We start from the raw sequence: 27,340 nt of genomic DNA on the forward strand, positions 1-27,340 counted from the left end.
CAGTGCAGAGCTTGGTGCTTGGCGAATCAGTTGCGCGCTGGGCTCTTGACGGAACGGTTCACCAAACGGGATAGCTCGGCAGTGAGATGTGCTCCGCTAGTGGCAATGCTGGGACGCCAGTGTAGCTGCGCCCAAGTCAGTCAGTCAGTCAGTCAATCTAGTCGGTCGAGGCAGTTCGACTCAGGCCCACCTAATTCAGCTGCAGTGCAGTGCTCGGCCTCCGATTCGGATTCAGCTTCTGTTCAGGTATTTGGCGGCAAGTCCAGCTGGCCATTTGGACGCGCGCGTTGCAGAGACAAATTGTTTATCTTGTGTCAAGTGCTGAGAATACACACACACACACACACACAGAGAGAGAGATTGTCTGCCACCCGCTCGCATCCTGCCCCAACTGCTAGGCAGTGAAAGTTGTCGCTGGCGGTTTCAGCTGTGGGTGCCGTGTGGCGTCGTCTGCGGAGTACTTAGCCAAACAGTTGGTACGTCTACGCCGTAGTAGTCGCAGCCTCTTTGCCGTAGTCGTCTACGGCGTAGTCGTTTTACGTGTTTGTTGTTGATATCGTCGCGCGCTCTGCTCTCGCGCGGCTCCACAATCGGATGACATTATCTGCGGCCCGCGGGATATATATGTAGACGATATACATATATACATATATATACATTTATATGTGTCTGTATATGTGTCTGTAGTGCTGCCGTTGTTGTTTACTTTGTTGTTTTTTTGTCAACCAGACTTAAATTAAAAGCGAACAAAGTCTTCGCACCTCGGGCTAGCAGAAACACGACTGCTACGACCCCCGCACACCCGTACACACCCGTCAACCGACAACCGACTCCCCGAGTACCCGGAGCATGCATCTTTAATCAGCCCTGATGAATTTGGTGGATGTGCAAATGTTTGCAGCGAATGAATAAAGCATTAAATAAGCACTTCCAGGCACTTGTGAACGCAAAGTGAAAATTCAAGTGTGTCGCTACCGAAAATTGAGATAAATGTTTCGCAATTAAATCGACTGCTCCAGCGGATTACTTTTACGCGGCAAAACTTTATACGAGCCAATTTGAATTAATTTACCACAGTACTTCATCGACTCCGACGGTAAGCGACACTGAATAGCCTAAGGCCAAGCTTAGGCAATTCATAAATTAAAATAATAATATCCATTCACATCAATAGCTGACAATATATTGCATAAATCAGTCGTATTTCATTTTGCTTTCGTATGCATTTCCCAATGACAAATTGGCTATGATGCAATCTCTTAACCAATTGTTGAAAATATTGCTCGAATAAACGAATTTTATTTGTTTACACATTGATTGAGCGTAAATGGAATCAATTGTGTATGTAATTATTATGATTTAGCTGATAAAATATTGTAGCAATTGCAGCAGGGGGGAGTTATCATGAAATTATCATCATCAGACCTGATTTGTATATATAGTAACTTTATGTATTGTAAAATTATAATTGGATGTCTCCATTAGTAAAACATATATATTTATATTAGGAAAAATATGTCTTACTTTTTGTGGTATTTTAAATATTTAAATAATTATTAGCTGAATTGAACCAGAAATTGTAGCTAACTGCCGAGACTTTATGAAAATTATAGTAAAATCAAATAAATTTAAGACTGTATGTGTTCATTTTATGGATCCCTTGAAATTTTATACACCGAACCCTTTGAAAAAGAGAGAATAATTTTGTTAAATGTGTAAAAGACGAAGAAGAAGGCGTGGCAGATCCCATAAAGCATATATATTCTTGATCAAGACGACGAGCTGAATAGATATAGCCCTGTCCGTCTGTCTGTCTGTCTGTATCTCTGTCTGTTTGTTCGTCCGTATGTGTGAACGTGTCGATCTCAGAAGACATTTTGTATAAAAGCTAGAAATTTGAATTTCTTTTAGATCGAGTTTGTTAACAAAAATCGATAGCTACAATTTTATCGATTAAAAACCAAGTGTACAATTAGTTATAAAATGCTATCTCCTACATCTTTAGAGCTAGAGTCTTCAAATTCTAAACCTCGATTTACGTATGTTTAATGGAAATTTGATTTTTGTTAAAGTGTAAAATACTGTAATTGAAAATTATTCAAGTCGCATTTGAAGATTGACATAAATTGCTGTATATCGATATGTCCATATGGCTGATGACAATTGCTTAAAACAGATATTGAATTAGTATCGAATTTCTTACACTGAAATAAATTAAATATATGTACATCAAGGTATATTTCACATTTTCAACAGTTAATTCACAGAAATCCAGCAACGTTTGCTTGATTATTAGAGCAACTCTAAAGGAAACCTTAATAACTCTACCAATTTGCCATGATAGACATTTAATGATGAATTTACATAATCTCAAGCCGAAATCTGCGCCCAATTCAAATTAAGAAACTTTGCACATTTACAAACGATTTTCGAGTGTTGATTACACAACTTTGCCTGATTCCTGCTGCTGGCACAGGTATTGCTACAGTTATTGCTGTTTGCTGTTTGCTTACAAGGCCTGAGAACTTCCAATTTATTGTGTAATTAGCGAGCCTTGCGCTTGGCCAACACTCGAATTTATTTGCATTTAATATCGAAGAATATTGAGAGCTATTTAAGTTTTTGGGAAAGAGTTGGAGCAGTTGGGGCTGGTCGTTGGGGAGCTGGTTCGATGGGTAATCAGTTTGCATTAAAGACTTAATGAAGTACGGCTGTGCACCTGAAGCAGCTTAATTACTGCTGGGAAATAAGCTTAATTATTTACACTGTCCGAGCTACGAAGATGGCCGCCAGGCAAATACGATGGCCAACACACCTATGGGTGTGTCTGTGTGTGCTTAAGTGTGGGTAGATTACTTATACATATGGATTTTTGCGAGAAACTCACCCAGAGGGGTCCACAGCCAGCCAGCCATCAGACAGTAAACGATAATGAATGTTTGTAATTGCCTTTGATTTATCTCACTCTTATGGCCGACAGCTTCGAGCCCAGCGGTGCAAAGTGGGGCACTGTGGTGCAGTGTTATATCATTTATTAGTTGATCTCTGTCGGAAGAAAACTAATTTAGATAATTTATGAGCCTATCGAACTATGTCGATTTCTCGCACCCACTTCATAAGCTCAAGTTGCTCTCCACATCTGAGCTCACCTTGAAGAGCTGCGAACCGCAAAAAGTCGTACTTTAAAAAGCCACAAGCAGGCCTTAACTGTATTTTGGAAAACCCCTGAATATGGCCGCTCGCTGCCTATAATATATTCAGCACAAAGGACTTTTGGCGGTTCTCCTTTTTCGTGTGGGCAAGAAACAACCACAGTGCGGACAATAAGGGCAAAACTTTTGCTTTGTGCTGCTATTTATATATGCACATTATTGTATTACAACAACAGCAACGACAACAACAATAACAACAAATCGTACATATGTATATGCGATTATGTATGTTGGCTGCTCGCCTTTAATGTATGTGCATATGCTTTAGGTATGCCTAGATACATATATATGTAATTATGTATGCAAGTGTGCCTAGCCACATTTCAATTCCCAAAAAGGCTATCGGGTCACTCAACTATTTTTGTGCCCTATTTGAGGCGCCTAAAAGGGAGCTAGACTTGGCCAAAACAAAAACAAAACATTTGAATTTTTGATACATTTAAGCAAAAAGCTTAGATATTAGCTATATTTATAGAAAGAGAGAGAAAATGTTATATTAGAGAAGAGATAAAATGATATACAGATATAGTAAATACTAATATATGAATATAATGTATAAATACTTTATATTATGTTATTATTTAATTTTTTTCTTTATACTGTAAGGCACTTCTCCTCCTTCTCTTGCCCCTCCCTCGTCACCTTCTGCTCCTTCTCATCCTCCTTCTTGCCCTCCTCCTCCACTTCAGTTATTTACTCTCGCATATTCTTTTCACACGGAGGTTTATTTTTTATATTATATTTAATTAATCTTTCATATTTTGCTGCTCATATCTCTACATTAAATATATTCGAAAAGTATATATTTAAAATTATATATAATTTTATTAATAGTGACAAAAATTAAACAACTTTCATGTGTTCTTCATATTTTTTTCTGCTTTGCAATCAGCAAATGCAACAGAATCTAAGTTTGCCTTAAACTAGTTTCAAAATTTGTTTTTTATTTATTTTAAATGTTTTTTGAAAATTTAAATTTAAGTTATCTTTTTTATACAAGTTAAAAAAAGTAAGATATCTCTCCACATGTGTTTCACTGTCTCTCCAGCTGTCTATTGCTCTATGCAGCTGTCCATCCATCCATCTGTTTGTCTATATAAGCGTAAAACATTTTGCTGCTATTGAAGCTAGAAATGTTGGTAATGTATTTTATAGTTCACGCCTCTGTATATTGTACTCAAAATTTAAAATTTAAATTGAAATTTATATTTCTATGTAGGATTTATTTAAATAATGTGATATAAAATTATTAATTTTAATAAATATAATGTTTATTAATTTTTATCTATTTGCTGTTCCTATTTCATTCTATATGAATAAAAAAAATACCAAATTATTTATAGGTTTTATTTCTAATAAATTATTATTTCAATTTCGATATTTCATTTCAAATAATATTTGCAAAACAATTGCCTCTAATTTATCAAAATTTGCATTTGCATATATTTCATATATTTTATTCACAATAAAACAAGCTTAGAGCATCACATTTATAATTCCATTGATTTTTTTTAGCTCGTTGTGCAGTCAGAGCTGAGTTGAAATAGTTCAAATTAAATGCAGTTCGAATCAAACAAATATTTTGAAAAATAATTGCTTTTACTATTGGTTTTAGCAGCTGGTTTGTTTATTTGGTTAGTTATTAAAAATTGATTAGTTTATAGCTGGAATGCATTCGAGCATATTTCTATGCTTCGCTTTTCTGCTATTGTTCAGTTCATTTTACTCGATTTTTTCCCAAAAGCCAAAAAGAAAAGAAAAATTATTTTGCGGGCATCACAATTCATTTTGCACTCTCTTTCGCTCGTTGTTTATTTATTTTTTCTTTTGCTCGAAATGCCGTTTTTATACCCTGAACCCATTGAAAATGGGAAATCAGGGTATAATGGTTTTGTTGAAATGTATGTAACAGGCAGAAGGAGGCGTGGCAGACCCCACAAAGTATATATATTCTTGATCAGGGTGACGAGCTGAGTTGATTTGGCCCTGTCCGTCTGTCTGTCTGTCCGTCTGTCCGTCTGTCCGTCTGTCCGTCTGTCCGTATGTTTGAACGCGTCGATTTCCGAAGATATAAGAGCTAGAGACTTCAATTTTTTTGTAAAATGTTCGTAATTACAGCGCGGATATCGAGTTTATCATTAAAATTCGATAACTCATCCCGATCTTTTTTTTATCGATGAAAAACCTTATCGAAAACCAGTTATAAAATTATATCTTCTACACCTTTATTGCTAGAGTCTCCAAATTTTGAATGTATGCTTATATGCAATTTATACAATTTCGGTTTTTGTTAAAATTTACCCCCCACCTCTAAATTCATCCCCTCACCCTCACTTTTGTAAAACGCGTATTTCAAATACTAGAGACTTGTGCTTTGGCAATTACATGCATATTCATGTTATAATCATAATCTGAAAGTTTCATGAAGATCGTACGTCCACAAAAAAAGTTATTAAACAATTAAGTTCTCATAGTAAGCGCACACTGCAGCCCATGCGTGTTTATGCGTGGGTGCTTGTATGTGTATGTGTTTTTGTATGTGTGTGTGTTTCTTGTGTAAGCTGAAAGACGCGAAAAATTATTGAAATAGCTAGCACTCCAAGGGTTCAGGGGATCTCGTAGTCGAGCAGTCTCGACTAGAGCTTTCTTACTTGTTTTCGATTATTTTCTAAATTAATTGGCTAGCAGTTGTGAAACAATTTCCGGTCAGAAATTCTAGTTGCATTCAGAGACAATGCAGCGGGCAGGAACAACGAGTAAAAGAGTGAGACAGAGAGGGAGAGACATAGAGAGTGCATTTGAATACTCGCATATATTTCAATACAGTGCTTCATATGCTCAAACGAGTGAGCAAATAAATAAACAAGTGCAAGTGGGCGGAATTCGGGCTAGAACTGAAAACTGAAACTGGGTCCGGACTGGGTGTGGACTGGGACTGGGTCTGGGTTGGGTCTAGGCAGCTGTTTTTGTTGCTGTTGCTGCTGCTGCCCTGATGCGATTTCGTATGCATCGACTGGCTGAAATTTATGGAATTCCAAATGTTGACACAAGCACAAATAATTTAAATGCTGTGCGAAGCTGACGAATTTCGCTCATATGCTATGCGCTCCGGCATGCGCCATCCGGCGGCGTGTGCATTTGGGCCATTGGCACGTGCGGCGGCTCTGTGTGTAAGTGTGTGGCTTTCAAGTGAGCACATATTCACCTTTGACATGGCTAGAAAGCGGCACCTGGCTACCTGGCATCTAAAAACAGAAACTGAAACTGAAGCTGAAGCAGAACTAGAACCAGAACTAGAACTAGAACCAGTGCCACTGGCAGAAGGACTCGAAACCCGGACGCAGCTGTCGTCTGCCTGTGGACATGGAATATGCACACACACTCTCCTCATCTGTCTCTCCCTCTCTCTGTAACTCTCTCTCTCTCTCTCTCTCTCTCTCTCTATCTATCTTTCATTTGAGCATTTGCATTTCCATTTTAGGTTTCATTCTCATTCACGTTGCTTCCTTTTATTTTTTCATTCCTTCGCTTCGTTTGCTTGCATAAATTATTCGTGCTTTGCATGCGAGCATTGCTTAAAGCAAAAGCCGAAACGTGCGACCAGGTGAGCGAGCATGCACAGCTGCACCTGGTGGCCTGACTGACTGATTGACAGGTTAGCCGTGTCGAGCAGCTCATTATGTTGGGCTGGCGATGTTGGCTGCCGGGCGAACACGATAGTTGCATTAATTTTGTTAGGAATTTGTTATGGCTTTTGGTTTATTTGTGCTTTGTGTTGGTTTCCTGTTGCGCCACAAAGGCAGCCGAGAAGTGGCGCTCGGCAATCACGGCTTTCCCAAATCCTCTTCATTGTATTCAAATTTCTTTATCCTTTATAATGCCAGCCCACTTTTATAATGTCTCGGGCTTATTTTCCCCTTCCGGCGCCGGCGCCGTCAGAGTCGCCGCCTCACCGCTCTGTTGGCTTCTTCGTTTTATGGTTCATGTTCATGTCTTCTTTATCTAAATCATCCAACTGTGTAAATATTTGCCTCGCTTCCTGCATTCCATCCTCGTTATCCTTAAATCGTGCGTGCGAAGCTATACAAAGCGAGAGCGCCGAGAGTGCACGGGACTCTGGCACAAAATGTTGATGAAGAAGAAGAGGAAGACGGAGCTCTGCCCGCCGTCAACCCTTCCAGCAACCCACTAGCCCACTAGCCCAACGAGCGCACAGGACTCTCTATTCTGGGTTAAATTTTGCATATAAAAGACAACGCTCCTGCGAATGTCGTCTTCGCCGCTGCACAGTGGATCAATTGCTTTGCAGCGAAACATCTGTTACTTTGTTTCAATGCGCGTAGCTTTTGTTCTCTGAGTCCTAAGTGAAAATGGTAAAAGCAAGTGAAAAGCCAGAAAACAGTTATTTAGAGACCTTGCAGCTTCCACTTTGCTATTACTATTATACATATATCCGAAGTTTTAATTATATAAAATACTTAAAAAGAAAGAAAAATACTAAGACTTAAAATACAACATTTTTTAAAACTATATAAAAAATTTGTAAATACTTACAAGTTATTAACGGATAACAGTACTTACATAACTTAAAAAAAATATATATATATAAAAAATTAATGAAATATACTGTTAAGGCTGTTGTTATATAAAATGCTGAAAAATACAAAAATAGATACCATACATTATTTTAAATTGATATCTACTTATATATATTCCACATTTTAATTTTATTTATATATTAACAATAGTATTTATTTCTTTAAAATAGTATTTATTGTTAGTACATTCGCTTACAGAATCCAAATAATCCTACTTCTTTAACATATATGATTATTCCTCTTAATATTATTATAAATAATTATTTAATTATTAAATATGGCAAATAAGTCATCAGTTGCCTTCCACAATTATCACAATTTAAATACCGATAAAAATATAATTTTCAGCAAAAGCGACAATCGCAGAGATTAAAAAGTTTCATAGGCAACAATGATGAAATTACGTATACGCACCACTGTACACAATTCCAACGGTAAACAATAATCGCAGCATTAATCTGAAAATGCGCACAAATCCGTCAAACTCAGAAAGTAGGATGGCAAGCGAGTGAGAGAGACAGAGATAGAGAGAGAGGGAGAGAGAGAGAGAGAGAAGGACAGTGTGAGAGAGCGAGAGTGATAGACAGATAGGGAAAAGCTACTACAGCTATGTAAGTGGAACAACAAAAGCAAAAGCGAAAAAAAGTAAAATAAAAATAAAAAAATACAAAAAATAAACAAACCCCAACAATGACAAACAACATTGTCGGGAATTGTCAGGCCCACGCTATCATTAATTTGAAGAACTGCTCCCACGATTATCCTTTCGTCGATTCCAAGCCAGGTAGTCAGCGGGGCTTTAGAGGCGCGTCGACAAATGTTTCGCGTTGTCATAAAAGGCAATTAGGCGGCATGATGCACAACTTTATAGCTACGAGAATTACAACAGCTATAAATATATAGATATATATTTGTATATGTATATATGAATTTATATTGCAATACTCTAGAAATTAATGGACCGTGCCAGCAATTATCCTGAGGCAATGCCAATCTGCCTGGCTGCCAGTCAAATTGCCACGAGGCAAAATCAATTCCATTAAGCAAGTCGTCGATGTTTTATGCTCAGCCCGCATGCATACACACACGCATACATATACACTCCAGCATGTGTGTAGGTATATAAATGTCGGCGTGAATTCGCTTCAAGTATTTGCTGACTATGAAAACTTGATACTTGATATTTGCTGCTCGTAGAGACTGTGGGCCCAAATATGTTGGCCAAACTGTCTGTCCGTCTCCCTGTCTGCCTCTGTCTGATGTAATACAAGACGGGTTCGCACGAAAGGGCATTGTTTACAGAGCGTTGAACAAGCCACTTGACATGAATTGTTTTGCTAAATGGCTCATAGAAACTTTGATTTGATTTAAATATGTTCCTCAACTTGTCAACAAAATACTCGCCGTCAAATCAACCAATAGAACAATAGAGCACAAGCTCTAGACCCTAGACTCCAGACTCTAGACTCTCGTCTCCGTAAGACCCATAAGCGAATTTGCGTTGATGATGGTCTTAGCTACTACTTACCCAACTTGTATAATCAAATGTTGCAAACTTTTACCCTAAGCTCTTAACTTACAACTCGGAACGGGGCGGCTGGGCGGGTGGGTGTACGAGGGGCTTCAAAATGCCAGAGCAAACTATTATTATGTACTTACATTGATTATTTGACTTCTTTGCTTGCAGTTTGCCTGTGAGAGTCCGAAGCATAAAATGGAACCCAAATCCAGCTTAAGCACCCAGGAGGAACGTGCCCTCAAAAGTTCAGGTATGCAATAAAAGTCAAAACTTTTTAAATCCAACTAAACAGCAGCAGCTTCATCGAATATGAGAGCTCAACTGAAAGTATGGGAGCAACAAAATTCCATTATTAATTTTGTAAATAAAGTAGTTTCTAAGCTATAAAAACTGAAAGGATTACGTAGAGTAAATACACCCGTCAAATATTGAAACATGAGTCGTAAGCGTAAAAGTAAATAGATATAATAAATAAATACATTGAGACGAAGTCTAAAGCTAATAAAAAATGAATAACAGACGGCAGCTGAGAGCAAATATTGAATATATGTATATATGTATATGAATATACAGATATTATATATTCAATAAATATGATAAATAAATATATAGAGACCGAGTCTAAAGCTAATAAAAAACAGATAAGGAGCAAATATGTGTGAAGTGTCAGACTGACAGAAGCAGACAAAGGAATAACTCTACAGCATTATCTGTTTGGCAATAGGCATGCATACGAGGGCTGCCTGAAAAGCATTGCGTAGTTTGATTTTTGATTTGGACAGACTGCTTGAGTTCAGTATGAAGATAAAGCCTCAAAAAGAAGAAAAATTGTAATCGATTATGAGATTCAAATTTAGTAATATACTAATATATATAAATATTTAAAAATACTAAAAAATGCCGAATATACCATATACCCATATACCCGAATACACCATTACCCAATAAACTATCAAAATTATTATATATTTTCTATTACATATTAAATATACAAATATTAAATCTAAAATATATAATTTTAATAATATTAAACAAAAAATTATAATGGAATAATTAAATAACAGAATAGTCTACCAACTCATTTGGCACCAAAGCGCACAGAGTGAACATTAGAGTACAACTCATTTAACCCAAAATCCACTGAAGCGAGCCATAATTCAAAGTGAAATGTAAAATATTTAAGAGAGCTTAAGGTTATATAGAATTAAATATAGATTAAATTAAATTTAGCGGCAAATTCTAGAATATCACTTAAATTTAAAATAATGTTTTCTATAGCTCCCTCTCTCTCTCCCTCTCCCACTCTCTCTACCTCTGTTTACAATCGTATTCTGGCATTGCCTGCAATGCTAGTTGAGTGAAAGTGTCACTGAGATTTACATTGTTTTTATTGTTTTCTATTATGACTTATGTTATTTTATACAAAAAGAAAAGGCATAAGAAAACTCTCCCACTCCCGCGTCTCCAACAGCTTAAACAGCTCCAAGAACAATCAAATGCCAAACCAGCGCCCGTTGGGGTGGCAAAGAAATTCAAACAGAGCAAAGTCAACGTTTGTGTTGATTGTACGTGGGTGTGGGAGTCAACTGAATGTGTATGTGTGTGTGTGTGTGTCGGTGTGGGGCGTCAAACGAATTTTCCACAGAGCTCGAGTCCTGCTCCTGCTGCTCCTGCTTCTGCTGCTGCTGCTGAGCTAAGCAAACGTCGAACTTAGCTGGCGAAATGTGAGCTTTGGCAGCGAGTGTTTTTTTTTTCTTGTTTCTTGCTTTCTTTCTCTGTGCTCACATTCAACTACCTTTTCGACTTGCGACTTGTTTGTGCAAAAGTTAAGGAAGGACATAAAGCGACTGGCATCCTGATGTCGTAAAAACTGTCGTCGCACTGGCTGTTACCGATATCGGGAACCGAACACGCCGAAATTTAATCATAAGCATACAAGCAGATTACGTCATGCGGTGATAAGCAACGAAAAACAAAACTATTTGTCGTCGACTCGCACTCCCCAACACCCTCATCTCATCCGACCATTTGAGCTCATTAGGCAATGCCCCAATGCCACGCCCAGCATAGATGGCAAGCCAAACCAGAAAAGTATCTCGGCAAGTATATAAATCCAGCACACAGAGCCAACTCTGCTCCGGTCAGAAGGATGCTCGTTTTTCTTCAAATTCAATTTGCCCAAGACTGAAGTTTAAAATAACAATGCCGTCGCCCCAGCATCTCGAGGAACAGCCTTAAAAAAGAAGAAGAAGAAAGGCAGGGCTAAGCAAAAAAAAAAGGATACATACGTAACGCAACGTAACGAGGGGCCAAATGTTCTTTGAATGTTTGATGTCTCCTCGTCGCCGTCGCCGTCGCCGTAGCCGTTGCGGCATGTAAGCTCTTGGGCAGCACATTTTTTTTGACTAACGAGCCGCATTTTGGTAATCCGTCCCTTGGGTATTTGGCATGGAAATGTTAAACCAGAAAACCAGAGTCAAAGCCAACACCATCAGACCCGTCTCGCTCATGAGTACCAAAAAGACTTTCGCAAAACGATTAAATGAGCCATTGGCCATTGCCATTGCCATTGCCATTGCCATTGCCATTGCCATGGAGCTGCCTTTGACTTTGACCCAAGGCGTCTGGTTTCCTTTGGGTTTTATTTTGTGCTTTACGCAGGGGTTTTATTTTTATTTTATTTTTTTGATACGCTCATGTTTGCGATAAGCAGCCAAAGGGAAACCGAATTAATACCAACAAAGCCTTTTACACGCACTTACTACCAACACCGCCAGCACCACCACCACCGCCACCAGCACCACCGGCTGCAGCGGGTTACATTTGTTTGATTGTAATCGATACCTTTCAATTCTCGCTAACAATGCCCCCATTTGCCAACATATGTCGTTTTTATAATTGCCAGCAGCAGAAGTTGGGCCCAGGCCTAAAACAGACAAAATTTTGGTATTTTATTTGCAATTGAATTGAGGCTTGGCTGAAGTTTGTCATCTGAATAACATTTGCTTAGAATTTGTGGAAATTTATTGGGATTGATCGAAGTATATTTGTCACTTGAGTATAGGGAATAGAAACCTTGTAATATATTGGACAGATAGCGGGAAAGAGTTAAAGTAAATAAAAATAAAAATTATTGTTGTTAAAGGAGATTTATACCTCGAGAGATTTAAGAGATGCTCACAATAGTCTTCACAATAACAAATCATAGCATTACATATATAACCATACCATATCATACCAAATCATATTGTATTAAACCATACAATATCATGTCATATCATACCATATCATACCATATAATACCAAATCATACCATATCATACTATATCATACCATATCATACTATATCATACCATATCATACAATATCATACAATATCATACCATATAATACCAAATTATACCAAATCATACCATATCATACTATATCATACAATATCATACCATATCATACCATATCATAATAACACTATATCAAACTATACCATATCATAATATGCTTAAGGAAACCATACCAAATCATACCCTACCATATCAAACCATACCATATCAAACAACAACATAATATATAATTATTACAGCATACCAACCATTACATACCGTACCAAACACTTTCATACCAAATCATACCATGCCATATCATACTATACCTTAGCATGCTAAATCATACCAAACCCAATACCAAGCTTCTCATAGCAAACATATCACACTACAACTTACCATGCCAGACCACACCATACCATACCTAAGCTATTCCATATCAAAATATTATTTCACTTAAATGTGTAAACAAAAATCTACAGAGCAGCTGTCCTGCACGACCTCTCCACCTTTAAGGGAGATCTAGTTCAAAGCATTTGTTCAACACATCTCTGCAAACCGATAATATCTCTGATAAATCGATAAAAAACCGAGCCCGGCTTATCAAACATAAAGCTCTTAAACAAATTGTGCAGTATTCATGTTTAATCCAAAGCTTTAGCTAAAAGCTTCTACGCATTAGCATGAGCTTATGTAAATCGAAAGGGTTAACCACCATTATCGAGGGTAAATCAATCTCTGCTGAGTGGACTTAATTAAGCGTCGGATATTTGAACGTATGTTTGGGAAATTGTGTTTGGGCCTTTGATGGGCGAACGTAATTTATTTAAATTCAGGTGTGTGTTTTTTTATTAAAGGTAAATAAATCATGCTCACACTGTGAAGTGGGGGCTCGCCAGAGCTCGTTGAAGTGTTGAGGGTCATGGGTTGAGTCAGGGCAAATCCTCATGTTAAGACAAGTGTCTGCCCCTCGGGCATGAGCGGGAGCAGGAGTCGGACAAGCAGCAGGCACACGGAACTGTTTTCCGGACAAACAAATGACCTGGAAAAGCCAAACGAAAGCAAACACAAAAGAAATGGGAAAAAATGGAAAAATGGAAAAATATGTGAGCAAAAGGCAAATGCTGCACAACAACTTGGCAACGGAAACAATTGCAATGACTGAGCAAATGCTTAGCATCTGTCCTGAGGCCTCTTCACACAGGAAGTGCTCCACTCCCACTGGCTGTCGGCTCCGACTGTATTTGTTGCATATTCAGTTAGTTCAGTGATTGTCGGAACTATAAATTCAGTTTGATTACGCATTCAATGCGTTTATCTGTGGCCCACAATATCCAGGCAGAACTTTTGCTCAGCCCCCGCAGGACTCGGGAATTCCTGATATAGTTTTCTTTTAAGCATTTCTGGCACTTTTGGCAGCCCGCACTTAGACAAAGGCCAAAAACACTCTAACAGCTGCCCGTACAAAAAAAAAAAGCACTTAATGCAATCTAATAGGGGCACGGAGAGGGGCAAGGGAAAGGGCGAAAAAATAGTTGGAACAGCAGTTCGCGCAGCGCAATCGAGGCCCCTGAAATGCATACCTAATTAGCTTAATGGCCTTTCGCCCATAAATTATACAAGATTAGAGTGCCAAATAAAAAAAAAGAGAATTTGCATTCACCTGACCTGGCCGGAGCCAATGGATACACCCAACCACCCCCCGCACAGCAGCAAAACTTTTCCCATAGCCATTATGTCCGCCGTAGGCAGACCCTAAAAATTATTGTCAGCCCCTGTTAACTGTAAACGAATAATGATTATAATAATTGTTGTTCGGTTCGCTGTGGTCGGCGTTCGTCCAAAATCAATAGATTGCCGCCTGGTCAAATGCCAATTAAATGGATTTTAAATGCATATGCGATGCATAAAGCGGAAATTAATTACGTAATTAATTCAATGGTCGCCCGAAGGACGCTCGTCCCCAAAAAGAAATTACCATGGAAAATACTTTGAAAAAAAAAATAAATAAAAAAAAAAAAAAAAAAAAAAAATATATATATATATATATATATATATATATATATATATATATATATATATATATATATATATATATATATATATATATATATATATATATATATAACTGATAAACAAAGCAGGCTCGTCAATTGCTGCACAGAATGTAATTAACATTTTAAATAAATTTCTCCAGTTTATAGAATATTATTTTATGAAATGTTTGCATATGAAGCACACCCAGCGTGTGTGCTTATATTATAATATATTATTTTATGACTATTCATACCGAATTTTAATTATTTTATATGATAGAGATAACATAGAAGTTACCCTACAGGAGTTTTTTTCAGCTTTTAATTTCCTTTCGAATCAATTTTCTATTTCGTAAAATATTGAAAGCCTCTCTCGAATAGCTCTTGGATTTTATGTCCCTAATAATTCACAGTCTCATTCATTCATCATTCGAGGACATCACAGTGCAATTGTGCTATAGCAATACAGCCATAGGAAGTAAACAAATCAATTATACCCATACAGCTAAGGTCCTTGTATCAATGATGTCATCCGCATATTACGTATACGTAATATTTTCAACTCACTGTGAAATTCTCAAATATTGGTAAATAGTTCTTCGTATACTAGCTATGAAATTATTTGTTAAAAACATATTAATTAAAGGCAAGAAATAAATATGTTTATATATTTTCGTTATCAACAATATTACGTATACGTAATATTTGAAGCTTCAGAATTTCACACTGAATTCTCAACTTTTCGAAAATTCTGATTGAAACGTTAGTTGTGAAAGTTACCAGCATGTAAGTAAACACATTCAATCTTTAGACTTTAATATGTTTTCGTAACCAACAATATTACGTATACGTAATATTTGAAGCTCTTCAACTCAATCTCAGTGTGAAATTCTCTGATTGAGCTCTTCATTATTAAGGTATATGTTAACAGCAAGTTAATTCACATTCAAGCAGACTTTAATGTATGTATGGTCGCTATCAACAATATTACGTATACGTATATGCGTATATTTTATCAACTTAAGCTCGGTGTTAAATTGTTGGGGCTAGTATGGGTAAGCTTGTGCGTTTATGCTTGGCGCTTTAATGATTTTAATTAATTAACTTAATTATAAACACAAAAGTCCTTTTAGGGAATTATACGATGGGTGTAATTAATCAACAAAAGGCTTGGCGTGTTCAGCGCGCTCCGAAACTCATCTCAAATTTATGCATGTATGCAAATATTTTGATCCCAAATTTACATGACACATACGCACCGTTGCCGAAATGCTTTCCAGTTAAATTATGCAAAATATTGTACATGGCGAGGATATATATGAGTGTACATATATATATGAATATATTATATATAGAATACATAGAGAGAGCGAGACGTGTTTTCGTCTTGGAAGTTTTTCCCGCATGTATAAAATGCCACGGACAGTGGAGATGATGATGATGATGATGAAGCGTGCTTTTGATGTGGCAATGACAACAATTAACACAAATAGACGACGAAGACACACGCACACACACAGACAAGTTGAGGCAATGAGCGTATTCAGTTGCTCGCTCTTGCACTTACCGTTTGACTGTTTATGCATTTGTCAGTACCGAAATACATCACACTCACACACACACACACACAGCCTGGCCAGGTGTGTGTGTGTAAGTGTCTGGGTATGCGCCGGCAAAGTGCACTCACTCTGCTGACAACTGCAAACTACTTACGTATGTTACGGCAACTGACAACTCGACATATTCAGAATCAGCCAGAGCCAGGCCAGAGCCAGAGCCAGAGCCAGTCAGTCATCGGAAGCAGAGGGGCAGAGATAGCAACACCAGCAGCAGTGACAAAGGTGTTAAGAAAGCCATTTTCCCTGCTAATGAGTGTCGGTATAAATGTATAGGTGTATGTGTATCTATCTATCTCTCCCTCTCTCTCTCTCTCAGTGTGTGTTTACAGGCTCTTGTCTTGGCTTACCGGGCCCTAGCCTTGCCGGGACTTGAGCTGAAGAGCAAACAAAAATGTTTTCATGTTTGGGCATGTCAACAGATTTGTCCCTTTCAGTTGAGCCCCCTCTCCGTCTCTCTCTTTCTCGCTGTCTCCCTCTCTCATTTAGCTGTATGCAGAAGCATTTTGCTTAATTAGTTACAAACATTAAAAACGAAGAATCCAAAAGGAATTATCTACCTCAGACCAGACACTGACTCGCTTTAAGGGTCAAATAACTTGGACTGAGCAGCCCAAACTAAAGGCAACAATAACAATAACAACAACAACACCAACAACAACTGACTCTGACAGTTTGATTAAGGATGTCAGGTAACTATCTGATAAACACTCGAATACATTGTCAAAGTCAGCCGTGTTAATCTTCTCACCAGACCAGACCAGACTAGAGGCTCTTTCAACTTTTACACACACTTTGCAACTCTGATGAAATCAGCTCACATTGAATTGGCTGCGAGAGTCGAGGGGGAGCTCCTGGGCGGAGTTTCCCTCTTCATAAAACTTTTTATCTTAATCTTTATTAATATATGCGTGTATCTTGTTTGCTAACTAAAAGCAAGTTATAGTTAAGTGAGATGAGTCAAGGTATATATTACGAGCTTAGCTTAGGTTCACCCTGGAATTTGATAGCATTTATAAGGCTTACAATGAAGAGTGGTGAAAAATAGGTAAGCAAATGGTCTCATTATTTAATATTTCATTTTTAATTTCCTACAGATTAATATTGTATATGCATTTAATTTTTGATTATTAATTTAATTTTTTATTATTATTTTATTAAAATTAAATTGTTTAGTATTTATTCCATTACTTACTTAATGTTTTCTTCTTATTATTATTATTTTTTTTTTTTGTATTTATTGTAATTTTCATGTTCTTGAAAATTGATGCTTTTCTGTTTATCCATGGCCTATTTATATTCACTCAAGCATATACATACATATGTAGCTCTTAAATAACTGCTGAGCGTTTCTCGTTGTCTCCAAATGAGTGCTTCTCACTCACACTCAAAGAAAAGACTCGGAGAGTAACCGACTGCACCGCTTCGTTTGCGATCGGTTATAAACCGTTTCATTTTGCTTTTGCTTTGCTTCGCTCTTGTCGTTTGCCTACCACTTGGCTGAGTTAAATGCAGAAAAAAGAAAAAAGTTTGTGTAAGTGTGCGAGGATGGTGTATGCTAAACATATCATGTGTGTGTGAGTGCGAATATGAAGACCGTTTGCATTGAGCTTTAATGTTATTGGCTCTCTTACTCCGCCTCAACGTGTGAGCGTCAGTTGCTAATCTCTCTCTCCCTACACGATGTTCGTGAAAAGAGCGTCACACGAATTGTTCAACTCAAGGCGCTCAACAGATTAAAAAGAACGAAAAGAACCAAAGTCTGCTGCTCAGCGTGAGAGCGACTCAACATGATTCTTTCCCGTTCATTTCGCGACTAGAGTAATAAATAGGAATGAAACAGTCAAATGTTATTTGAAAGAAACATTTATGTACAATATATATATGTATATCATAGGATAAATATAAAATAAATAAGTTTCTTCCGCATACAGTTGAGCTGATAGTAAGAAAGGCAGAAGCCATCAATTGCAGTTATAGTTTTGAAGTTCAATTTTCCTACAGAATTTGTTCAAGATGTAAGTCATAAAGTTTCGTAAGAGATGCTCTGAGAACCTTAATATTAGTCAACTTTAAATTACATACATATGTATCTTCAGTCGGACAATAAATAAATATCCTGATGGTGCCATATTAACAGCCGCTCCTTAAAGAACAAGAGTCAAAGGCAGACTTTCCATTAAGCAGAAAAAAGTTTAAATGGTCCTTTTACAATGTCAAGTCAATTCGGGGAATAAATACAAGTATATATGTACACACATACATACATATTATACCTTTACATACATACATACATTAAGTATAGAAACTGAGTTCACAATTTAAGCTAAAAAGCTTTAATTGCCTTTGCACAATGTCAAGCTCTAGGCATATACATATATACATACATACATACTAAGTACAGATTAATGATAAATAACACAAGACGCACAATTTCGTAGAAATTTCTGTGTCGCTAAGAACAAAGCCAGGTTATTTGTATTGGACAAATAGCCCATAGCTCTTGTTAGCTATTTACATACATATGTATATAAAATGCTTATCAACTTACATTCTCATTAAAAGCTTACCTCAACTCATTAAATCTAATTTCTGCTTTATAGAGAAACTCAAAATGCTGGACATAACGCGCGATAAGCCCGTCAAGGTGGCCGTGAAGGTGGCTGTGCCGGTGCGGGATCACCCGAAGGTGGGTCAAATATCTGTTAATCATGCTAACGGTAATCGCTTACTTATTTTACTTATTGGGCATTTGGCTGGCAGTTCAATTTCGTTGGCAAGCTGCTCGGGCCGAAGGGCAATTCGATGAAGCGGCTACAGGAGGACACAATGTGCAAAATGGCCGTGCTGGGGCGCGGATCGATGCGCGACCGACGGAAGGAGGAGGAGCTGCGGGCCAGTGGCGACAGCCGTTACGCCCATCTCTTTGAGGACCTGCACGTGGAGATTTCGACCTTTGCGGCGCCCGCCGAGGCGCATGCTCGCATCGCCTACGCCCTGGCGGAAGTGCGTCGGTTTCTGGTTCCGGTGAGTCCCTTCATTTTTGCTTTTTTTTTTTTTGTATGTATTTATTTTCATTGCTCTCTGTTTGTCCCCGTTGGCATTACGGCCTTTGTTTGCCTCGCTACAATTGACCGTCGCAAGTGCTTAAAGTTGAAGCTCTATCGCAGCGCGCACAAAGACGCACTCAAAAGAAAAAAAAAAAAAAACATCTTTAAATTTTCTCAAGCGCGAAAGTTAATGGCACGCCAATAGCCGTCGAGTCATAGTCCGAGTCTGGGAGACAACGGAACAGCGGGAGGAGTATCAAGGCTGCACTCGTTATCGACTGCAGCTTCCGTGTGCTCACGACATCCTCCTCGTTCGCCGACGTGACACGCCTCCATGCGTCGCTGACTAAATTGCATTGTGCTGTAATTACATTTGCCACCCCTTTGGCAGCACTCGGGAAGCGTTCCATAAACTTCGTATTCGCCGCTGCAGCTGCCTGATGTCGCCTCTGTCCATTGTGTTGGCTCATGGCACACTATCACCACGCTGACATGGCGTGGCGCAGCTCCATTCCCATTCCCATTCCCATTGCCATCGCCATGCCATTCACAGGACATTCTCGCATCGCGTGTGCGCCCGCTGCCAACACCCCGCGTCACGCCCCTGCCACGCCTCGATGTGGCTCCGTCCACTTGAGATACAAACGGTAACCATTTACCTATCTGCCCGTTGCTCGTTTGCAATCCTTCTGGCCTCCATCATTCCGGCTGCAGTGCACATGGTCACATGTTCACATGCCTCGCAGCGATATTTATTTATTTATTTATTTTTCCGCTTTCCCAATGAGAAACGACGAGTCCACCTGAAATTATAGCCACCCATTTGCCCTGCATAAGTGACCCAAATATCTAAAATATCTTAAATTCCAAAGCCACCACCAAGGACGACGTCCTTTAAACTCTGCTCCGTGCAGCTTGTTTACCTCAGACTCGAGCAGCTTTTCGCTTTGAGCTGTATGGAAGTCATTCGACTGAAATTTGAATAAAATACTCTGAACGTCTTTAAATTTATATTATTTCTATGGAATATTATTTAGGGCAGCAGGATGATGCTTGGGAATAAAATCTTATTGTTTATGCAGGGAAATAAGTTCCTTTAGTGGAAAGAAATATCAAAATAAACGGGGTCATGAATCAATAAATTTTAAAGAGAAATATAAATTTTAATAAAAATGGTTTGAAAGCAATAAATAAAATACCATAACTATATTTAAAGCATAAATTGCATATAAAATATATATAAATAAATAAATTGAAAATATATATGATAAATTAAATTAAAAAAGTATATAAATTTAAAAATATTTACAATATAAATAACTGAATAAATAAAAATAAATAAATAAAAATAAATAAATAAATAAATTGTATTCAAAAAGAAAATTTTTTAAATTACGTATGAAATATAAGTAAAAATTTTTTCAATATAAATATAAAAAAAAAATTTTGGGAATATATAAATAAACTATATTTAAAATATAGAAAATTATATAGAAAATATAAACGAATAACAATATAAATAGTTTAATATAAACAAAATAATTTTAAAAAATATATATAATAAAATAAATAAATGATATTTAAAATATAAAAAATTATATATAAAGTATATGAAAGTAAAAAAAGGTAACATATGAAATTCATAATATATATTAAAATTCTATTAATCATAAATATTAAATTTATTTTATATATATTTGCATGCCAGAAGTATAAAATATAAAGCCCAATCTTTTATCTAGTGCCATAAACCTAAAGCCTTGACTAAACTTAAAGCCTTCTGCACGAGTTTGCCAACAATAAAACATAATTGGCTATGTCTAGTTTTTTGACTGGATGTTTTGAAGCATAACTTGTAATAAATCTTAGATTACTTGCTGAAAGCGAAAGACATAACTCTTTTTGTCGGCTCTGAGCAGCCACACACCAAACGGAGTCTCATAACTTTGGATAATATCTGGAGACATGTGGTGTCAGCAGAACTCACGCACACCCACTCACTCACACTCGCACACGAGCGAACCTGTGACACGCGACTGTCAGGCACATAAATTTGCTTTGGCTTCGGTTTGGGGAGTTTTCTGATCAGATTACGGAAATTTGCATAGAAATTATTTCAAGTTTATGCGCGTCTTCTCTCACATGTGATTCGCTCACACTTGAAGCATAAACTGTATCAATTTAGATGAATGTGAGTAAGTGAGTGAGTGTGTGCGTGTGTGTGTGTGCACATGGGCAATTCTAAAGTGAATCCAACTGTTTGTGGCAGCTGTCAGTGCGTCTTATGGAGTGGGCTGATTGTTCCTTAAAGAAAGTCAACTTCAGCCTTGCCCAGTCGAATGGAATCGAATGAAATTAGTAGTTGGCCAGTGGCCATATTAAGGATTCATCTGGGGAGTACACACACACACACACACACACATGCGCACTTAACTGTTGAACTAACAATAACTTGGTTAATGCTCGTAATGGAAAAGTATACTTTCGACGCCTCTCGCCCACACTCGATGAGACTAGCTCCCAATTTTGTGCTGTGTATCCATTTGAGTTATAGTTTTTACCCCTGGCGCCGTGCCGTAATTGCATTAAGCACTCACACATACAAAAGTAAATAAATGTATGTGTGTGTGTACCCGTATATTTCGCTGCTCTACTCTGGTCGAACGCGCACGCACTCCGGACTCCGGAGCAACGAGCAGAGCGGGAACAAGTGGCAAAGTGGGCGCTGGGCGGTGGGAGTGTCACACAAACTTTTAATTGACATCCAATAAAATTCGCATTTATTACGCGCACTGCGAACGCCTGAATTAAATTTAATTGCTCGACGAGACGAAATGCAGTTTTCATGACTGAGCCCCAGCAGCACCTGCTGCCAGCTTCCTGCCCCCCGTTGTTAATGTATTTTACGCCCGATTCGCTTTGCAGGACTACCACGACGACATTCGGCAAGAGCAAATGTGGGAGATGCAGGCACTCACGTCCACGCCCACGCTCAGCAACCTGGACGACTCGCAGAGTCCGACGAACACGGCGCGCGGCCTCGGCGGCGGCTTGGCCGACATGGACACGTCCAACGACGACAAGTCTGACAACGATGCCAGCGGCATGGATTGCCTCTCGCCGGACAAGCTCGACTGCGGTCAGTCCTGCAGCAGCGGCGGCGGCGGCGACACTCACCCACATCATCATCAGCAACAGCAGCAACAGCAGCAACAGCAACAACAACAGCAACAACAACAACAACAACAGCAACAGCAGCAACAACAACAGCACCACCACCACCATCACCACCAGCCAGCGCACTTCCATCAGCTGCTCCAGGCGCACGGCGGAGCCAGCGCTGCAGCTGCGGCCGCCGCCTGCGGGGAGCATCTCACCGGACAGGCGACTACGGCGACAGCAGCGGCACGTGAGTATCCTTGGCTAAGAAAATGCAATTAGCACAAAATCCGAATGGCTGGAAGAAAGCGAGTAATGCGCATTAAGCGAATCCAATTTCCGCCAATAATCAAATTTCATGATATATCTATATATGTATATACTTATTCACGAAACCGAAGTTTCTCATTAACTCCAGCTGCTTTTGCTCCTTAATACCTCATCCTGTCTGCATTAATACTTTTAATTGAATCATGAAACTCGTTTGGGCTATACTTGAATTTCTGAGAATCGTGTAGAAGGGCGCGCTATTCAATATGCAGCCAGCTGAGAGTTTAATTTGAGAGTTCCTTTTTATTCAATAAATATTAATATTTACAGCATTTATGTGAATATATTTACATATGGTATACATTATATAATATTTATATACATACATATAAATACATTCACATCTGCACCGAATCATGCGAATAACCATAATTGACACAGTTATTCAAATTATACATAATTACATGAAAGTGTTCAATGGCCACTCGATTGCCTCTCATGCAATTGGTTAAACATGGAGGAATAAAAATCACGCACAAATGCGAATATTTGTGTGCATCACTGAGAGACCTTTGGCATCAAAGAGCACACAGCCAACCTTCAAGTACTTTAGGATGCTTCTTCTACCTTGAATTGCTTGCCAAGGCTCATATTTGGTATCTCATTTCCAAGTAATAAGTTTTTGACTTACATTTCCGGCAACTCAACTGCTTTGGCATAAAGTTAATTTATTCGGATCTTAATCAGATTGAAGGCATCTTTTGCATAGTCTACTGCAATTTTATGCTTTTGAGGCATTTGCCAAATTTCATATAGTAGTATGTCAGTAGTGCATAATGAAAGCTATTTTGGCAGTAGCTAAAGGGTAAACAGGCGTATGTATGTCTGTATGTATGAGGATACTCCATATCTGTACAATATATTTTTTTTTTCTGAGTATTCTCAGAGCTATACTCTTGACTCACTAAATATTTTATATATCCTTCTCTATGCATACGTAAGAGAACTATAGAACAGAAGAAACAGCTGCCTATAGCACCCTATTATTACAAATATTAATGTACATAAGCTATTACCATATCAGCAATATACATATATACGTATCCATACATATATGAGGTATTCCGATTTAACTATGTGTGTTTGCTTACCTATATATGTATATGCACGCATATCTGTCTCTATACCTGTCTCACTGTCTCTCTCACTACCTGTCTCTCTGTCTGTCTGCCTGACGAAGAAGATCATATGCATTCGGTATATTTAAGTAAAACGAAGCTAGAATGGTTGCTGCAGCAGAGAGTGCTCTCATTGGCCACTCAAAGTTCGACTACAACGACGTCTAACTGACACCGGGCACAACATTTGAGCGCAACTGAGGCTCTGAGTGAAAATCGCCCTATATAAAGGGCAGTAGCTGCAGCATTTCTTCAGTCAGACCCAGGCCTGGTGGGGGTCAGTGCAGTGCAGGGCTGTAAAAGAAAGCGAAGGATAGTGAAGAAATACCTAGAGGAAATACTTAGAGGAATCTCTTGGAAATACCAAGAGGAAATACTTGGAGAAAACTTTTGGAGCAAATACTTAGCAGATATACTTATAGGAGACTTTTGGAGGGAATAATTAGAGTAAATAGTTAAAGGAAACTCTTTTAGGAAATTTTAATAAAATACTCAGGGGAAATTCTTAGAGCGAACTCTCAGGGGAAATACCTAGAAGAAACATATATGATAAATACTTAGAAAAATACTTAGAGCAAGTACCTAGAGCAAATACTTAGAAGAAATACTTAAAGGTATGTTTTCTTACATTTTTCATCGAGCCCGCTATTCCTTTCTATTTTAGCTTGTTTTAGCCTACTTTTATCCACAATCCAACTCAGTCTCTGAAATTTCTCGACTCTTCAATTGGCTTTAAATTTCCCTTGCAGTGCACACAACGGCCATGGCTGTGGCGCTGCAGCACCAGCTGACGGCTGCAGGCATCGGTGGGCTGTTGAAGCCAGCGCCTGGGGTGGGCGTGGCCGGTGCCATGTCTGGACTGAACAGTGCGCAGAGCAGCGCCGCAGCGTTGCAGCTGGCCGGCGATGGGGACGCAAACACATCGACACTGACGCTACTCGATCCGCCCGGAGCTCTACTGCATCCGGCACTGCGCAACGTGAAGGCCATCAACATAGGTGCGTTAGTCCGTTAGTCGACGTTGCGTGCGGTCGGACATGCATAGGGCTTAACCCTCCGTTGATATCGTTGCAGGTGGTGGCCTGGGCCGTAAGCGACCGCTGCTGGGCGTTCCGCGATCCGGCATGAATCCCACAAAGCGCACCGTGATGAGCCTGCTGGCGCGGGCCAAGAACTCCCAGGCGCTGCACACTGTGCGCCAGCCGGTGGTGACAGCCACCAGTTTTGCCGAGTAAATACTAGCTCAGTGTTGGGGAGTTGGCAGTTGAAGCCAGATTCAATATGTATATTCTCTATGCCTTGCAGGCCCCTCCAGATGCTGGCCTCACCCTTCATCATTCCGCACCAGGGCATGGATCAGTCCATCATAGCGCTGCCCAAGGAGAGTCTGGCCCAAGGCGTCTAACCCTACGACTTTTATACGCTGCGCACCACAGATGGTCGCACCTGACCGACTACAATTTGCCCCGCCTCCTTCTTCTAAAGACACACACACACACACACACACACAATCGCACACATACTAACAATTTAGGCTTACCAAAATTACAATTTATGAAATACGATTTCTAAATGAAAAACATATACGATTGGAGTCGATTGGAGAGGAGTCTTGAACGAGGAAGAGCAGCGAGAGCAGCCCATACCAAGCCATACCAATACCAGAGAGCCTGTCTACACACGATTTGTTTTAAGCGAATTCTAAATAAATAACGCAAGTATTTTTAATGCGATGTTTTATTTCGAAAAAAGAGAAAGCCATAAAAAAAGAAAACTAAAAAAAAAAAAAACTAAATTAGAGTCAAATTAATGAACAACTTCAATAGAATTACAATGTAAACGCAATTACTTTAAATAAATTACTTTAAATAAATATACACTCACACACATATATATACATATATATATATATAGACAAACAGCAAATATATATATATATATACTTGAATATGTACTTAAATCTATATAAATATATTTAAAAATAAATAAAAACGTGTTGAAACCAAGCAAAACTTCAACTTAAACCACACGCCACATAAATTGATAATACTCATTTTTAGAGTATTTTAAGAAGCCAACTCAAGAGAGCTCAGTACAAGCAGAAGCAGAAGCAGAAACAGAACAACAAGAAATATTAATGACCACACCACACACATTTGTTGATCAGATCGAGAATTGAGAAATATTCCCAGACTCTAGACCCAGGCATAACGATATTTTACTTTGCATAGATTGGAGCACAACCCGTAGTACACATTGAAGCCATATAATATATATACATATATGTATATATATAGAGATATATATCTGTATAGACGATATTCCAAGTCCTGGATAAACAGTGATCACAGTGATCCCACCGCCTTCAGCTTGTTTCATATTGAACCCAAAGCAAATGTCGTTAACAAAATACAAAAACAAATATATAAAAAATTATTCGGTTTCAGTTTAAGCGAAAATATAAAAACAAATAAGAAACATCGAAAGCAACGAATTAATTAACGATATTTTCGCAATTTATGATTATTTAATCTAAAACCTAAAAGTTACATTATTTTTATAGTTTTATTTAAACTGAAGACTTATGAGCTTTCCTGAATCAGTTCTCAACTGATTTGCGTTTTATATTTGTTGCCGAATATAAAAGAGAATATCTGAATTTGGTATTCTGGAATTTATGAAGATTATTTCAAATACTCGACAAACAGAGCAAAACCAAGTTGAATATCTAAATATGCACTCGAATGCATTCATAAATAAATACATATAATCGCAATATGAATAAAAACCAAATACGAAATACAAATATGAGAAATACATACAAACATAAAAAGTTTATGCATTAATGTTCAACCGTTTAATCAAAAAGCATATTTACAATTTACAAGCAAAATAGCATTAAATAAAACCAAATATTGATATTGATGTTGAAACAAAAACCAAACCGTGTAAAGTCCTAAAAAAAACACACATACAAATTAAAAGAAAAATTTTTAAAATAAAATTTACTCGTACCTACATAAATAACTGCATGTAGAAACTCAAAATATTAATATGCAACTTTAATTAAATAATTAATTAATCTACAAGGTACTCACATACACACACACAAATATATAGACGAAATATTGATGTGAGTAATTGCAGCTACACCACCACAGCTTCGAGCTATTCCAAAAATAAATGCAATATTTTAAAAATACATTAAATCCATGCGTTATCAATTTATTTTAATTTAATTTAAATAAATAAATAAACTAATATATTATAAATATTTATATATTCATATATTCATATATTCATATATTCATATATTCATATATTCATATATTCATATATTCATATATTCATATATTCATATATTCATATATTCATATATTCA

At 37.9% G+C, this 27,340-nt stretch overlaps 1 protein-coding gene across 1 annotated transcript; it reads left to right on the forward strand.

Moving 5' to 3' along the window:
- On the forward strand, positions 1-27,167 carry LOC108616817 (uncharacterized). Its single transcript, XM_018012254.2, has 8 exons — positions 1-1,096; positions 9,498-9,579; positions 18,905-18,990; positions 19,065-19,328; positions 22,277-22,760; positions 24,708-24,956; positions 25,033-25,189; positions 25,264-27,167. Exons 2-8 carry the CDS (start codon positions 9,525-9,527, stop codon positions 25,361-25,363), a joined length of 1,395 nt encoding a protein of 464 aa, XP_017867743.1. The 5' UTR covers positions 1-1,096; positions 9,498-9,524; the 3' UTR covers positions 25,364-27,167.
- The last annotated feature ends 173 nt before the right edge of the window (positions 27,168-27,340 follow it).

Source organism: Drosophila arizonae, chromosome 5, assembly GCF_054131065.1.
Source record: "Drosophila arizonae isolate 15081-1271.41 chromosome 5, UAZ_ARI_1.0, whole genome shotgun sequence".
NCBI classification, from domain to species: domain Eukaryota; kingdom Metazoa; phylum Arthropoda; class Insecta; order Diptera; family Drosophilidae; genus Drosophila; species Drosophila arizonae.

Bases quoted from the DNA above. Each gene is read 5' to 3' on its own strand.
- LOC108616817 (XM_018012254.2), top strand. From the start codon at position 9,525: ATGGAACCCAAATCCAGCTTAAGCACCCAGGAGGAACGTGCCCTCAAA. The intron at 18,991-19,064 runs GTGGGTCAAATA...TTTGGCTGGCAG, and splicing joins CGGTGCGGGATCACCCGAAG to TTCAATTTCGTTGGCAAGCT. The intron at 19,329-22,276 runs GTGAGTCCCTTC...TTCGCTTTGCAG, and splicing joins TGCGTCGGTTTCTGGTTCCG to GACTACCACGACGACATTCG.